The 18,055-nt window shown below is 43.6% G+C and overlaps 1 protein-coding gene across 1 annotated transcript; it reads left to right on the top strand.

Annotated features, from left to right (window-relative positions):
* The first annotated feature begins 7,568 nt into the window (after positions 1-7,568).
* Positions 7,569-16,585, top strand: LOC140489097 (ferritin heavy chain, oocyte isoform-like). Its single transcript, XM_072588335.1, has 4 exons — positions 7,569-7,670; positions 9,162-9,308; positions 9,479-9,604; positions 16,433-16,585. Exons 1-4 carry the CDS (start codon positions 7,569-7,571, stop codon positions 16,583-16,585), a joined length of 528 nt encoding a protein of 175 aa, XP_072444436.1.
* Positions 16,586-18,055: the final 1,470 nt, after the last annotated feature.

Here is an 18,055-nt window from a genome sequence, read left to right as displayed (position 1 = left end):
TGAAATATTGATTTTTTTTTTCTTCTGTATTCCAGCTATTTGGTTTAATTTTTAGATTCTGATTTAACCAATCATCTAAAATTACTCCTTTTTTACAAGAATATAAGGTTGAATATCTTGCTTGGAGGTACACTACCTTTTGACTGTTCTTGGATAAGCTATACTTGATTATTTATATGGTGGCTTTCCCAAGCTGGGAAATGATTTCTCCTTTATCCACGTTCTATTGTGGAGAATGAAGATTCTGCTTTTGATTGGCATCAGTGTCTCTAGTCTACTTGGTTAATAACTATCCTCTACGTGAGGAAATGCAGCAGTGCCAACATTGTCCCACATGGGACAAATATAGCAATTCCATTTTTACAGCTCTTGCAATGCAGGGGTGTCAAATACTGAAGGCAGCTCGAGGACCAGAGTAGTATTTGCAGGATTTTGTTCCAATTATTTTTCCTTTAATTTACATGAAATCAGCTCTCCTTCGATTGTACTCTGCATGGAGTGTGGAGTCTAACAGGTGACTAGGTGACTAGTACTGATCGGGTGTATCATAATCACAGCCCATGATAGAATAAGGGGGTCACTAAATAACTCGGTTATGACTGCTCAATCATCATAAGGCTACACTGTTCATTTTTCTCAGATTGAACTGAGATATATGGGGCAGGTGCTTGTCTTTGGGGACTGGGGAGACAGTATTTCCCATTTACATTGGTATTCTATAAATGTCCGCTACAAATGTAAGCTCTGATGCTTTACATGTCAATACTATTGGGATTGAAAATGCATAATGTGCTTTAAATTTGCACACACCGCTCGGTCAAATGTTCTTTTCCAATCTCCCAGTGTGCAAACTGAGAGTCCATTTTGCAGGCTTGAGCAGGCTCTGAATGTTGATATTAGAAATGATGCTCCAAGTGATAAGGCTATCTATGGATTTGGTTATGTTCATCAGTTCTCAGGTGGTGGTGGTTCCCTGTGTGCATTTTGATTTTGGGCTTGAATCTTTTAATTTAAAGCAGCCACCTTTAATGATTTCATTGACATGGAATTTCATGATCATTGCTGGGGAATTGGCTTGGGAGAGGGACTGTCAGTCTTTATAATGGGGAGTGTAAAAACACCACTCCACAATCTTGACACCCTCCACTTCAAAGCAACTCACTTCATTGGCACAATAGCCACCAACATTCATTCCTTCCACCCACTGACACTTAACTACTGCAAGGTGTACCATCTACCAAATGCTGTAGGAATTTGCCAACATGTTCCAAACCCATGACCACTCCCATCTAGAAGGAAGAGGGCAAAGATACATAGCAACTCTATCCTTGCATGTTTGTCTCTGAGCCACTCACCATTTTGACTCGGAAAATATATTGTTGTTCTTCCTCTGTTACTGAGTCAAAATCCTGGATTCCTACCGAACACGATTGTGGGTCTTCATCTACCAAATGGCCAACAGCAGCAATTCAAGAAGATAAATCACCACCACCTTGACAAGGGTAATTAAGGATGGGCAATAAATACTGGCCTAGCCAACAGCACCCTCAGCCAGGGAGTGAATTAAAACTAGCAAGATCTGATTACTTTCCCCAAGGAGAGGCACTGGGAGCCATAACGTTTCATGAGATTCGTAAATGTTATCAATGAAGGGCCATCAATAAAATGATGACTCTACATCAGGTGACACATGACCATGAGAGCAGAATGTTCAAAGTTTAATGGAGTGGACGAGACTGTCAGATCCAGGACACTGAGGGGAAGTGTAAAGTGATTCACTTCTGACCAAGAAAGATAATTCACACTGTTTTACAAAAGGTGACATCTTCTGCTTGTTATCAAAACTAATGATCAAAATGAAATTATTCAGACAATTGGATAGAAATGTGGTGAACAGACGTAAAAACACAAAACAAAGGAACTAATTTAATATTAGTCCTGATCTGAAAGAGGTTGAAATCCCTATAGATGGAGGTTCTTTGTAAAAGTGTCAAATTCTGGTTCAACCACATCTGGAGTGCTCAGTTCTTTTATTAATGGTGCAGCCCTGAATTTCTGAATGAACTCAGAGATAAAGAGCTGGTTAAATGACATCAACAGTTTGTCCACATTCCTCAGGGTAGAAAGTTAAGGGATGTGTGTAATTGAAATGTTTATGGTGATAAATGGATTTGACAGAGTAGACAGAGGGGAACTGTTTCTTCACAATGGGTCAAATAGAACTGAGGATGTGGAATGGGATTAGAATCTTCACATTAGAACTAAACTGTCCAGGATAATGTTCAGAATGGCTTCTTCACACGAAGGATAGTGAATGCACACACACATGCACAAGCACACAAAATTACAGCTCACAACACTGACACTTCACAGAATGTAGAGCCAGCTCAAGTGGCAAGGAAATGTCGATTTGTGATCTCCCTCCTGCTGTAGCCTTTACCCACCCCCGTGGTTAGCAGACAAATATCTTCTGCCTGGATGGATGGCCGTTGAGGATTTGATTTGCATTCATCTTTATCTGATCCTCCCCTCTGACCTTACCATCCTGGGTGGCCCTGCCAGGAGGTGGAAACTCTTGACGTATCGCTCTCAGACTCAACGGGACACACGAGGCTCTCCATCACAGCGAGGTGACAATCCACAGAAAGGTCAGTCAGGAGATAGAGGCACGGAAACACTGTTCAGATGCAGATCATCTTCCCATTCTCCATCCAACATTTTGTTCCCTTTCGCCCTAAGAGCTGTACCTAACTCCTTCTTGGAAACATTCAATCTTTTCGTCTCAATGTTTTCTGTGGCAGAGAATTCCACAGCCTCCCCACTCTCTGGGTGAAGACATTTCTCCTCATCTCAGGTCTAAACAGCTTATCCCATGTCACCCCACACCCACCACCACCGACTCTGAACTCCCCGCCATTGAAAACTGCACATCTTTCTCACCCATTTCCAACAGAACAAGCTGAGAAACTGACTCCCCTTAGAAGATAGAAGATAGAACATAGAACAATACAGCGCAGAACAGGCCCTTCGGCCCACGATGTTGTGCCGAACTTCTATCCTAGATTAGGCACCCATCCATGTACCTATCCAAATGCCGCTTAAAGGTCGCCAATGATTCTGACTCTACCACTCCCACGGGCAGCACATTCCATGCCCCCACCACTCTCTGGGTAAAGAACCCACCCCTGACATTTCCCCTATACCTTCCACCCTTCACCTTAAATTTATGTCCCCTTGTAACACTCTGTTGTACCCGGGGAAAAAGTTTCTGACTGTCTACTCTATCTATTCCTCTGATCATCTTATAAACCTCTATCAAGTCACCCCTCATCCTTCGCCGTTCCAACGAGAAAAGGCCGAGAACTCTCAACCTATCCTCGTACAACCTATTCTCCATTCCAGGCAACATCCTGGTAAATCTTCTCTGCACCCTCTCCAAAGCTTCCACATCTTTCCTAAAGTGAGGCGACCAGAACTGCACACAGTACTCCAAATGTGGCCTAACCAAGGTCCTGTACAGCTGCAACATCACTTCACGACTCTTGAATTCAATCCCTCTGCTAATGAACGATAATACTCCATAGGCCTTCTTACAAACTCTATCCACCTGAGTGGCAACTTTCAAAGATCTATGTACATAGACCCCAAGATCCCTCTGTTCCTCCACCTGAGTAAGAACCCTACCATTAACCCTGTATTCCGCATTCTTATTTGTTCATCCAAAATGGACAACCTCACACTTGGCAGGGTTGAACTCCATCTGCCACTCCTCAACCCAGCTCTGCATCATATCTAAGTCCCTTTGCAAACGACAAATGCCCTCCTCACTGTCCACAACTCCACCTATCTTCGTATCATCTGCAAATTTACTGACCCACCCTTCGACTCCCTCATCCAAGTCATTCATAAAAATTACAAACAGCAGAGGACCCAGAACTGATCCCTGCGGAACTCCACTTTTAACTGGGCTCCAGGCAGAATATTTACCATCTACCACCACTCTCTGACTTCGACCGGTTAGCCAGTTTTCTATCCAATTGACCAAATTTCCCTCTATCCCATGCCTCCTGACTTTCCGCATAAGCCTACCATGGGGAACCTTATCAAATGCCTTACTAAAATCCATGTACACTACATCCACTGCTCTACCCTCATCCACATGCTTGGTCACCTCCTCGAAGAATTCAATAAGACTTGTTAGGCAAGAACTTCACAAATCCGTGCTGGCTGTCCCTAATCAAGCAGTGTCTTTCCAGATACTCATGAATCCTATCCCTCAGTACCCTTTCCATTACTTTGCCTACCACAGAAGTAAGACTAACTGGCCTGAAATTCCCGGGGTAATCCCGATTCCCTTTTTTGAACAGGGGCACAACATTCGCTACTCTCCAGTCCCCTGGGACCACCCCTGTTGACACTGAAGACGAGAAGATCATTGCCTACGGTACTGCAATTTCCTCTCTTGCTTCCCACATAATCCTAGGATATATCCCGTCAGGCCTGGGTGACTTGTCTATCCTCAAGTTGTTCAAAATGTCCAACACATCTTCCTTCCTAACAAGTATCTCTTCTAGCTTACCAGTCCGTTTCACACTCTCCTCTTCAACAATACGGTCCCTCTCGTTCGTAAATACTGAAGAGAAGCACTTGTTCAAGACTTCTCCTATCTCTTCCGAATCAATACACAATCTCCCACTACTGTCCTTGATCGGACCTACCCTCGTTCTCGTCATTCTCAGGTTTCTCCCATACGCATAAAATGCCTTGGGGTTATCCTTGATCCTATCTGCCAAGGATTTTTCATGCCCTCTCTTAGCTCTCCTAATCCCTTTCTTCAGGTCCCTTCTGGCTATCCTGTATCCCTCCACTGCTCTGTCTGAACCCTGTTTCCTCAACCTTATGTAAGCCCCCTTCTTCCTCTTTACTAGACATTCAACCTCCCTCGTCAACCAAAGCTCCCTCACATGACCATCTCTTCCCTGCCTGATAGGTACATACATATCAAGGACACGTCGTATCTGCTCTTTGAAAAAGTTCCACATTTCCACCACATCCTTCCCTGACAGCCTATGCTCCCAACGTATGCTCCTCAAATCCTGTCTTACAGAATCGTAATTTCCCTTCCCCCAATTGTAAAATCTACCTTGTTGTGCACACCTATCTCTCTCCATAACCAAGGTGAAAGTCACAGAATTGTGGTCACCATCACCGAAATGTTCACCCACTAACAAGCCCATCACTTGTCCCGGTTCATTACCGAGTACCAAATCCAATATGGCCTCCCCTCTGGTTGGACAATCTACATACTGCGTTAGAAAAGCTTCCCGGACACACTGCACAAACACCGCCCCATCCAATCTACTTGATCTAAAGAGCTTCCAATCAATATTTGGGAAGTTGAAATCGCCCATGACTACGACCCTGTGGCTTCTGCACCTTTCCAAAATCAGTTTCCCAATCTGTTTCTCCACATCTCTGCTGCTATTGGGGGGCCTATAGTAAACACCCAACAAGGTGACTGCACCTTTCCTATTTCTGACTTCAGCCCATACTACCTCCAGAGGCAGATCCCCCTCGATCTGTCTTTCTGCAGCCGTTATACCATTTCTAATTAGCAATGCCACCCCCCCTCCTTTTTTACCACCCTCCCTAATCTTACTGAAACATCTGTACCCAGGAACCTCCAACAGCCATTCCTGTCCCTCATCTATCCACGTTTCCGTGATGGCCACAACATCGTAGTACCAGGTACCGATCCACGCCTTAAGTTCACCCACCTTATTTCTGATACTCCTTGCGTTGAAGTATACGCACTTGAGCCCATCTCTGTGTCCGCAAGTATTCCCTGTCAGTGCTACCTTCTCCACAGCCTCACGACATTCTTGGACATCCTGAAAAACAACTAACTTACTTGCTGGACTACAAGTCTGGATCCCATCCCCCTGCCAAATTAGTTTAAACCCCCCCGAAGAGTGCTAGCAAACCTACCCCCCAGGATATTGGTGCCCTTCTGGTTCAGGTGCAACCCATCCTGTTTGTACAGGTCCTACCTTCCCCAGAATGCAGTCCAATTGTCCAAATACCAGAAGCCCTCCCTCCTACACCATCCTTGCAGCCACGTGTTCAACTGCACTCTCTCCCTATTCCTTGCCTCACTGTCACGTGGCACTGGCAACAACCCAGAGATGACAACTCTGTCCGTCCTAGCTTTTAGCTTCCAGCCTAACTCCCTGAGCTCCTGAATGACCTCCCCACCCCTCTTCCTACCTATGTCGTTGGTGCCAATGTGTACCACGACTTCTGGCTACACACCCTCCCCCTTAAGGATTCTGAAGACACGGTCCGAGACGTCTCGGACCCTGGCACCCGGGAGGCAACAAACCATCCGAGAGTCTCGCCCATGTCCACAGAACCGCCTGTCCGTCCCTCTAACTAGAGAGTCTCCTATAACTAGCGCTCTCCTCCTCTCCCCCTTTCCCTTCTGAGTCTCAGAGCCCCAGACCCCTTCACTGCAGCTTACACCTGCAAGGCTGTCCCCCCCAACAGTTTCCAAAGCTGTATCCTTATTATTTAGGGGAACGACCACAGGGGAACCCTGCACTGCCTGCTTCTTCCCCTTCCCACCTCTAGCTGTTACCCAGCTACCTCTGTTCTCTGGTGTAACTATGTCCCTGTAGCTTCTATCAATCACACTCTCAGCCTCTCGAATAATCCTCAGCTCATCCAGCTCCAGTTCCAGTTCCCTAACTCGTTCGGTGAGGATCAGGATCTGACTGCATTTCCTGCAGATGAAGTCGGCAGGAGTATCGGTGGTCGCACCCACTCAAATACTAATCACTTACCTTCCCGACCAGCTCTGCGCTCCAACCTCACTTCCGCCCAGCTCGCGCCGCTCTCTGCGGTGAAAGGTCTCCCGGGTTCGCTTTTACTCGGCCGCTGCTCCCACTCAAATGACCGTTGGTGTTAAAGGGTGAGTATTTATACTCACTGTTCTCCTTCCCGGCTGCCCCTCTGCTTGCTGTCACTTCCTCTCCTGCTCCCGCTCTTTCCGTGAAGAGAGAGAGAAAAAAAAACACCGCTGCCCGCTACAGGTAAGTAATTTTAAAACAAACTATCTTACCTTAGCTGTAGTCTCCTGGGTTCGCTTTTACTCGGCCGCTGCTCCCACTCAAATGACCCTTCTTCCTTGAGCCCCTATTGTAATTGGTCACAACAAACTTTATTTTAAAAGAATACTTGAAAACCTTTCATCATCCAAATCTATTTCTTTCAAAAGGACACAAACTCACCGTAACCTGATTGAGATTCTGCTGAGTGACCTCCTGTGGTTCCAATCACAGAAAATCATCCAGACCTGACTCTAATCTACACCTCTGATCAGCTCTGGTTCACACACCCACCCCCTCTCTCTCATTGGGGGCCTATGTTCAAGGGTGATTCCTGATTGGCTGTCAGGAATTGTCAATCATCATTGGTGATCCCTCTGCCTGGAGGATAAATTCAAATGCCTGCAGGAGTGAGGTATGGGTCTGTAGTTGTCTGGGTGATAGTGAGTAGGAATAGTGAAGATGGCCTCCCAAGTGTGTCAGAACTACCACAAGGACTGTGAGGATGCTGTTAACAAGCAGATCAACCTGGAGCTCTATTCCTCCTATGTTTACCTCTCCATGGTGAGGCTTGTGGTCTTGAAGGTTCTATTTTAAAGTTGTGACTGTGATATAACTGTCTGGAGCATCTAGGAATTTTCTTGGTCACATGCTTGAGCAAATTCAATATATTGAGATTGTTGTTGGTTTTTTTTCCCCCTGGATGCACTTAACCCTGAAGCCCTGTTGTAATTTTAGAATGCTCTTAAATTATAACTTGCCTTTTGAGTGAGGGTCCCTAGTTTTATTGTAACTCTGCACAGTGTAACCACTGGCAATTACCCTCCTGACTGCAGAGGCTGGTGTTGTCTTAATACTCTTTTAGTTTATAGTCTGTGTGGGATGTTGGTTTGGCCACTGTTTGAATTTTGTTCAATGCTGGTCTCCCTCCTATTGGAAAGATGTTGAAAAATATTTGAAAGGGTTCAGAAAAGATTTACAAAGATGTTGTCTGTCTGGGATGGAGGATTTGAGCTATTGGGAGAGGCTGAACAGGCTGGGACTCTTCTTACCTGGAGTGTTGGAGGCTGAGGGGTGACATCAGAACTTGATAGAATCATGTGGGGCATGGATAGGGTTGACAAAGCCATTTCACTGTGGTATGGAAGTCCAGAACTAGAGGGCATAGGTTTAGGGTGAGAGGGGAATGACGTGAGACCCAAGGGGCAATTTTTCCACTCTGGGTAGTATGTGTATGGAATGAGTTGCCAGAGCAAGTGGTGGAGGCTTGTACAATGGCAACATTTAACAGCCATATGGATGGGATATGAATAGGAAGGGTTTGGAGGCATATGGGCAGGTGGGACTAGATTGGGTTGGGATATCTGGATGGTGTAATGAGTTGGACCGAAGTTTGTTTACGTGCTGTACATCTGACTCCATAACTAATCTCTTTTTCAAAAACATTTCTCTAAACCAAATTTATTGAATTTAAAAGCTGCCCAAATAATGAAGCTGTTGTCTTTTGTTGAAGATGAAGTGAGTTTACTTATTGTAAGGAAAGGTGGTTAAATGGCACTTTTTTCAATTGAAATGTAAATGTGAAAAAAGCACAGTCCAGATTCTCTGCAAACTAGATAGCAGGACAGTGTGGTTATTCAGGTGGGTGAGGTTGGTAATCGGGTAGCTGACTGAGATTTCTGCCTGTTAGACATATTCATGTCCTGTTTCAGTTGGTCAATGATCTCTAGCATCCAGTACTGAGCGGGAATGTTTCTAACCTGCAGTGCAGGGATGTCTAATGGTTGTCTCCAATAAGGACCATCTCGGTATTCTGCCACACTAGCACACTGCCTCCCTAAGATACAGGCCAGGGGTTGCAGTTAGTGGTGTTTTTTTTTCTGATTGTCTGGGAGGTCAAAATGTCTGCTATTCAGATCACAATTGACAGATGACATTCTGCTTTTGTCACTCACTTCAATTAATTGGAAGGGAATTAAAATGGTGGATGGGTCACTTTCTGATTGTGCCAAGGATGAAAGTAATGCTTTCTTCCCACTTTATCTCCACTTGCAGTCCTTTTACTTTGACCGGGATGATGTTGCCCTGCGTCACTTTGCTGAGTTCTTCAAGGAGCAGTCCCATGAGGAACGGGAACACGCTGAGAAACTGATGGAATTCCAGAATAAACGTGGAGGCCGAGTCCTCCTGCAGGATGTCAAGGTTGGTCTATCATCTTGCATCACTACAAACAGTACTAACATGTTTGTAGCATAAATTCCTTTGGCGTAATGCTATATGGCACACTCATTACCTTTCACTTATTTCCATTGCACTTCAGTTCCCTTTTCACATTGAGTGAAACACTAGCCTGTTTATTTTCCCCCCTCCAGAAGCCAGAGCAGGATGAGTGGGGCAATGGTCTGGAGGCAATGCAGAGAGCTCTGCAGATGGAGAAGGATGTGAACCAGAGTCTGCTGGATCTGCACAAACTCTCCTCTGGCCACACTGACCCTCATGTGAGTTCCTGATGGCTGAATTTTTCAGTGGGGGTGAAGGTGATATTGGAATCTGCCCTGCACTCCATCTTGGTCTAGCGTTGTGTAGACTGTTTTGGAGTAAATGCAATTCGTTACTGTTAACAATCATCTGATTCATGTTGGTGTTTGAGTTTGTGTTGTAAATAACTATGGGATTTATTCCTAGTTAAATAGAATTAGTTTGACACTTGCATGCAAGTTTAGTTTGCTCTGCCTTTAGCATAGCTAGGGAGGCAGTTTTAGCCTGTTGTAGATAGCCAGCAGAAACTAAAATTAAAAAGAATTCAATCAAGTCTGTCTGAAATAAATAACTCTTTCCCCCTCCTTCCAGCTGTGTGACTTCCTGGAGAGGCACTACTTGGATGAGCAAGTGAAGATGATCAAGAAGCTGGGAGATCACATCACCAACCTGAAGAGACTGGGAGCCCCTGAGAATGGCCTGGGAGAGTACCTGTTTGACAGGCTCACCCTGAGCTGAGTGGGATTTGGAACACCTAGTACTGAATATAAAGTTGAAGTGTAAACTGTTCTGCTTTGTCTTGCTGGATATGGAAATAAATATCTGAAACACTTATGGCTGTGTAGTTCAGTACCTGGCAATGTATCCAGATCCAGGATTGCTAGCTGTATAAATTTCATTCATGGAATCTTTAACAGCTTTTGGCCTTCCTAACCTAACATTTTTTGTTTCCTGTGATCGTGTTAGTAGCTGTTCTGAACTAAACTCAAGTTTGGGGGGGGTTTAAGGAAAAATTACCAATTCTGCATTTGTTGATCTCAAATTTTGTAGCATCAAAGTGTGTTTTTTTTTTATATATTGCAATGGATGTTTTTAGGACCATGGTCTAAATTGACCTAGGTTAACATACAATGTTATGAAACACATCAGTGAGCTAAGTATGGGGTTAGATAGCAGGAGTAGAGGGAGCTCCATCCTCTAAGAAAAAGCTTCTGGGACACTTTCTACCAAACATTCCCAGGACAAGTCCAGCATACTGCTGGATAAAAGTAGAGTTGCCTTTATTGAAGTGAAAGTCACTTGTACTCTGCTTTACCTTTTTCTTTTTAAGAAAACACTTTGTTCTATCCCTATCAGCGCCTCCCACAACAGGGGGCGATAAAATGTAATGATCCCTCTATGGTATCCTCATCAAACCTTTTTTGGCAGCTTGAGGAATTGAAAGTGTCAAATGATTTGAGGTAGACTCTTCAGAGCAGAGGTGAAAGGTCAACAGAAGTAGGTGGGCTGAGGTCAGCATTTTTCTGGTTCCTGTGAGCTCAACTTAACAATCATTCCATAATTCTACTGGATTATTGAAAATGCAGTTCTCCATCTGCTTGGTGGGCTGATCAACTCCTGTGCAGGAGTTGAATATAGGTGCTGGATGGAAATCCAGTTATTTCCTTCCTCCAATGCTTCTCATGCTCTTCCCTGTCATCTTTGTTTTGAGGTTTAAATTGTCTCAGAGCAGGGGTACAGTTGTTACACCACCAATTCCACTGTGGCCACTGCTGCTTTGGAACTTGCAATTCCCTCAATTTCAGCTCATGGCCCCACTTGCGATCTCTACCTTTCCCCCTCTCAGTTATTTACAAATACTATCGTAGTTGTGACCACATTAGATGTGGTCTTGTTGCACAGTAAAGCCAGTTGCAGTGGTCAAATGGCTGACAGTCTCCTGTTCTTTCATCTGTTGCTCACAAAATGAGGTTTTGTTTTGATCTGTTTAGGTGGCCAAGCATTGATCACGTTAAGATGCCCCTCACAAGAGTTACCAAATGTGGAGCACTATTACCTGCACCTGTTCTCTCCAAGGGCCAGGATGAATAAATGCAGAAAGAGTCAGGTTACATCCTGAGACTCTCCAACTTTCAAGTGTTAAATCTTGTCTTCAAATACCTTTCAAAATAAACTCAACATTTGCACTGACCTCTTCTGGATCTGATGAGAGATGTATCAGCTCATCTAGAGATGGGAGAACACTAATGCAATTGTACTCCACATTGTCTCCACGATTGAATTTCCTGAGATATATTGGGAAACTCTGATTTAGAGAATTCTATCAGTTTCCACTTGGGGAAAGTCACAACAATTAAATGCCATTGCAGACAAGAGTCCATAACTTCTTTCTAAGAAAGTGAAGCATGTGGGATTGGAGGAAACCTTCAGAAATGGTTTGGAATTGGTCAGGGTGTGGGAGATAGAGGAGAGCTAATGGCTGTCTACTTCAAATAGCAAAACTATATCAATATTTCCTGGGATCTGTCCAAGGACCTGACGGTCATGTTTAGAAATGACGTTAGTGAAGGAATAGAGCACAGGGGTTTCCTTCCCTTCTTCACACACAGAATACCGTGAATCTGGACATCACTCTCTCAAAACCTTAAATGAACATGGAGTCGATTGAACATTTCAAACTGACATTGGTGACCATTTGTTAAGTAAGGGAGTAACGGGATTTGGAAGAAAGATTGGTTACACAGAATTAAAATACAAACCAACCAAGATCGAATTGAATGGTGAAATAGACTTGAGGGGTTGAATGCCCTCTTCCTGTGTCTGTGGTCCAAATTATGGGAGGCAACTTGTTTTTCACTGCTTTGATTGGCTCAGGCTGTCACGTACTCCCTATCTTAAATTAGTGCCTGGATTGATGGGAGATTCCTGATTGGCTATCAGGGATTATCAATCATTGGTGATATCTCTCCCTGGTTGGGTGCAGGGTGTCCCAGGAGGATAAACACAAGAGCTTGTGAGGGAGAGGCTCAGTTCTAGAGTTATCTAGGTGATAGTGAGCAGGAATAGTGAAGATGGCCTCCCAAGTGTGTCAGAACTACCACAAGGACTGTGAGGATGCTGTTAACAAGCAGATCAACCTGGAGCTCTATTCCTCCTATGGTTACCTCTCCATGGTGAGGCTTGCATGTTTGGATTTTACTTTCAAATGAAGATTACTCCTAAATCTGAGTAGATAGTGTCTTTATACCAATGGTTTGATTGAGGGTGCACTTCTGTGGCCTTTGGTAGTGACTAGGTGCAAGTTATTCCCCTATGATGGTTGTATTCTTGTGTAACCCTGTTCTATAAAAACTAGCTTTTGAGAAACAGTGCTTAGTGTTTATGATGTAACTTATGCAAATGCCACTTTTGTTTGAAATGCTCTTTCTTTTTTAGAAAGTGTCCTCAATTGAATTGTTAGTGAACTTGATAAAATGCATGTTGTTGCAGAATAACCTGTACAGTGAAAATGATAAGTCAGAGCCCTACTCTGTAATTGCTATGTTTTCAAGTGTTTAAGTTTCAAACTAGGTTGAGGTTTTTAACATCCTAGTTATCTTTAAATGTATAAACCTGTTCAACCATTCCCTGGAAGGAGGGGGCAAACTATTGCAAATGTTAGAATCAGTACTGGAAATCAGTGGGTCAGGCAGTATCTGTGGAGGGGGAGTAAACTCTCATTTTGAAACTCAATGACTCTTTAGTCTGTGTGCAAGCATAACCCCTTGACCTCCCTGTAGTTGACCACTTTAACACCAGTGTCCTGCATTGCTCCAGTGAATCACCCTCCAATTTGGAGGGACAAGATCTCACCTCCAGACTAGGCACTGAACATTGGCCTTGTTGAGTTCAATGCCTTCAGTGTGAATGATCCCATTTTGCTTTTGTTTTTCTTAAGCTTAATGCACTTCCTGTCATGTTCCTTTCCCACATTCCCTATTCTAGTAGTAAATCTACTGAAATTTTCTGATAGAATGCCTTCATATGATGTGATAACTCCAAGCTACTTGGGAGACTCTTCATCTGCCACTTTTTAGCTCTAAGGAAAAGATAGTTAGTTGTAAATTTTAATGCTGAATGAGTTGTTAGTACAAGAATCATTGTTTTCTCCTTCTGCCACTCACTCACCTGCTAAAGTGTTGAAGGAGATTTTTGGTGCACTCAACCTTCATTAGACTAATCAATTATCTTTTAAAGCCAGGATGTTGGATTGTATAGCGAGCTGCCAATTTTGAATTCTGTTCTGTTTTTCTACTGTTTGCTTACAGTGAAGGTGTAAAACCTTTCCACTTCAATCTCTCAACTCTGTGTGGCTTTTTATCATTGGGTGACAGACTTAAACCTGACCCTTGTTGCTTTCATTTGTAAGCTCCTAGCCCATCATGAAGCTTTCATAATGTAGTGGATCATCTGATTCCAACAACACCAGAGGTTCCTCCAGATTAAGATTTGCTTCCTATCTAAGAATGTGTACACTCTTACCTGGCAGAAAGTTTGTCCCATGTCTTTCCCTTTTTTTTTAATTTCCCACCCTCCGGATCTGTGCAGGGCTATCAGTCTTCCACTTGTCTATTCTTCTTCTGAAAGAATAGAACCATATCCCTGCTTCCTGACACTAAATGTACCTAGAAACAGGAAATTGCAAAGGTCATTGAAGTTGAATCTCTCAGAGCACAATATCATGGGCTGATGAACCTTTTTGTACTGTAACAGTACAGAGCAGCATTTCCTAGCTCAATCTCTTGCTTCCTCCTACCCACCCTTGCACAAGATCTTTTTTAATCCAAATAATAATCTGATGCTCTCCTGAATGTGCCCCCAACCCTTGCAGGTAGTACATTTCATACCAACCGAAGGCTTTCTGTACTTAACCCTTATTTCTTTTGAATATTACTTTAAACTAATGCCCACTTGAGTGGAGCAGCTTCTCCTACATTAATCTATCCAGCCCATACTAGATTGTTTTGACAATCTACCTCTTCTCCATGAAGAACAGTCCCAATACTTCAATGTATAACTGGGCAACACCATGTTGAAATAATAGGATTTCTCTAGGTCAAGGAATTGGTTTCAGGATATTGCTATAACTTTTCAGGGAATTATTAAATATTATTCCTGCTTGGTGTTTATAGAAATTCCCAGGAACTGACCTAAGCGCACTTCCAATAATTGAAGTAGTAGAAGTCATAAACTTAGCCAACTGGAAAGGAATCCAATTTTAATGTCGTAACTGATATTGGTTCTGATCAGTTTTATCACTTCTAACTGAATAATGCTTAAAGTTCTGTCTTGTTGCTCTTGCTATGAGCTAACCAGTTAATGTTGAGCATTAGATTGTTCTTGGCTTTTTTTTACAAGATTCTATCTAAACCATGATCATGCAGCTCAAACAGACTTAAGCCAAATTGTTTATGCCAACAGTTTCCCAAACTGAACTAGCCCCATTTGCCTGCATTTTGCCCATTTCCCTGTAAACCTTTCCTAGTCATCTAACTACCTAAAATGTAGCTGTATCTGCAGCCATCACTTCGTCTGGCAGCTCATTCTACATACACACCACCTTCTCAGGTCCCTAGTAAATCATTCCCCTCACCTTGAACTTGTGCCCAGTGTTTTAGACTCCACTGGCATGAGAAAAGACAGCCATTATTCCCATTATCGAAACTGAGTTGATTGTCCTCTAAGGTCACCCAGCACTGTCACCCCACCTCCTTTCACTCCAATTGGAGAGAGGCCCCAACCTCACCATAGAACAAAAGCCTCCCTGTTGAAGTGATGTTCTCAATCTTCAAACATTTGAACTTAAAGTATGGCTACCATTTCACCACCTAGCTGAATCCTGTATGTTGTTTGAGTACTTTACAATTGCCAACATGAGACAGAATCAGTTACTTGGCAAAAACACATTCTTAATTGGAAACAAGCTATATTTATAGTTAAGTTACCCACTAGTATTGTTGTCAAATTCTAAATAGATGATGACTGACCTCACTTTTATTCCTTTTTCACCCATCTGTAGTTCTGTTACTTTGACCGGGATGATGTTGCCCTGCGTCACTTTGCTGAGTTCTTCAAGGAGCAGTCCCATGAGGAATGGGAACATGCTGAGAAACTGATGGAATTCCAGAATAAACGTGGAGGCCGAGTCCTCCTGCAGGATGTCAAGGTTAGGGTTTGATGGAATGTGTGGCTTGAGTCAAGTCTTTTCTAAGCACCTAAGAGTTAACTGTATTTACTCAGTTCATGAGTGCACTAACTGGATTAAAATTTGAAAGGGTGTCCCTCCTGATGGGAGGGACTAAAAATAGATGCTTTTTCCAAAACCTTTCCTCCGACTGAACTGAGGCAGACATGAGGGCCAGGATCCTGTGACAGTCCTCTCAAACAGCACCAGATTTAATATTGTGTAGACTACTACTTTTCAGAAACTAAGCAATGAACCATTATTTATTGGATGTTCTATAATTGAATTAAGCTCCACTTGATTGCTCTGCTATCCACTGCAGCCAGGTCAATGGGCTGATTGGTCTGTTCTTGCTTCTAAAATCTGTATGGTTCCTGATGACATGGCTTTGTTGCCTTGTGCCTGTTTCTTTCAATGTTTTTTCAATCCATTGAAGCTTCTGCCTCTTTCCCTCCAGAAGCCAGAGCAGGATGAGTGGGGCAATTGTCTGGAGGCAATGCAGAGAGCTCTGCAGATGGAGAAGGATGTGAACCAGAGTCTGCTGGATCTGCACAAACTCTCTTCTGGCCACATGGACCCTCATGTGAGTTGACAGTGGGCTTTTGGTGAAGTTGGTGTGGCAGCTTGAGGCTCATCAATAGCCTTTTGAAAGGTCTTGCTTTGATCTGACAGCCATTCCCTTGAGGGCTGTTGTGGCTGACTAAACACAATTAATTATTCCTGTTGGGATTGTCAGTCTGATTGTATAACACCTGCACTAGACCAGCATCCATATCAGCTGTTCTCTTCAAAGTGAGTGATAACTCAAACTGTTATCTAAAACCTCCTTTCCCTTTTTCCCCAGCTGTGTGACTTCCTGGAGAGGCACTACTTGGATGAGCAAGTGAAGATGATCAAGAAGCTGGGAGATCACATCACCAACCTGAAGAGACTGGGAGCCCCTGAGAATGGCCTGGGAGAGTACCTGTTTGACAGGCTCAGCCTGGGGGAAGAGTGACTAAACTGACTGCAGGGAGTGAGCTGCTTGTGATATGTATAAAATGGGAGACCTGTAGAGACTCTGTAGAAGCAACTCACTGTCCTGAACTAAGTGTGAATAAACTGCTCTATATTGGACTAGGTTTTGTTGTCTTTTCTGGATTAGCACTAGCTCGAAGCTGTGCAGCAGCTTATGATCATTCTGTTCTAAGACATTGCCACACTGGGATGTGGGTTTCACTGTTCATCCTGACAATTGCTGGTCCCTGGTTGCCCTTGGGAAGGTGGTGAGCTGCTGGATTCGACCATCCATCTTGGATAGACCCACAATGCCCTGAAGGAAGGAACATTTTTCAGTGAAGGGTTAGGAATGGCTTGTGGACCAAATGTTCTCATCAAAAGGACCAACTGAGTTTGGGGGGGGGGTGGAAATCGTAAGTCAGTGAAACCTGAGGGGTATTGGGAAAGCTGGAAAAATTCAACTGGGTCCCCAATTCCAGGAATTGGAGTATGAATTGAATGAATTTTGGATTGGAAATTTTGCTTTTCACTTTTTGATTTCCAAACCAGCTTGTGTGGATATTATTACACCTTTGGAGCAGGTGGAACTTGAACCCATCCCAGAGATAGGATTGTTATGACTGTGTGTTACAAAGCCTATTCAAGTAGGCCAGCTATTGGTGTGCATTTTAGGTAAGAGCAAATCTCAAATCTGGGTGAGATTTAAATTGGACAAATCCAATAGTTGTATCATCTAATGGTAGGGCCCTGGAGAATCTAGTCAGACCTAGAGGGTGCAAGTTGCTCTTCCTTGAAAGAGTCAGACAGTGAAGATTGCCTGCCTTCTTTCATTGCTCAGTGCATTGGGCAGAGGAGTTGGGCTGTGCAGTTGTACATGACACGGCAGTATTCCAAAAGTGGTATAATTTAATTCTAGTCTCCCTGCTGTAGGAAAGATACTGTGTTTTTAAACTTTAAAAGTTCAGAAGATTTTACAAATGTTGTCAGGGTTTTGAATGGTAGGGAGAGCCTGAATAGGCTGAAGCTATGTCCCAGAGCAGAGGCTGTGGGGTGACCATCTTATGGAAGGTTTTAAAATCATGAAGGGCATGGATAAGATGAACAGAAGTCACTTATTCCCAGGGTAGTAGAGCCCAAAACTAGAGAGCATCAGTTTGAGGGGGAAAGAGGGGCTTTGTCAGAGGATGGAATGAGCTGCCAGAGGAAGTAGTGGAGGTTGGGTTAATCAAACATTTAAAAGGCAGCTGGGTTGGTATGAGTAGGAATTGTCCAAAGGAATATGGGCCAAAAAAAAATGGCAAATGGGACTAGGTTAATTTAGGACATCTGCTCAGCATGGATGAGTTAGAGCAGAGGGTCTGTCTCTGCTATATACTACCCCTCCTCTGCCTTAGAGGGAACTCAGAGCAGCAGGAGACTTATTCAAACAAGCTTGTGGTGGAGTTAAACACTTTAGAATAGTCACTCT

This window comes from Chiloscyllium punctatum, chromosome 18 (genome assembly GCF_047496795.1).
Source record: "Chiloscyllium punctatum isolate Juve2018m chromosome 18, sChiPun1.3, whole genome shotgun sequence".
NCBI classification, from domain to species: Eukaryota; Metazoa; Chordata; class Chondrichthyes; order Orectolobiformes; family Hemiscylliidae; genus Chiloscyllium; species Chiloscyllium punctatum.
This window is presented reverse-complemented; position numbering and strand designations above follow the sequence as displayed.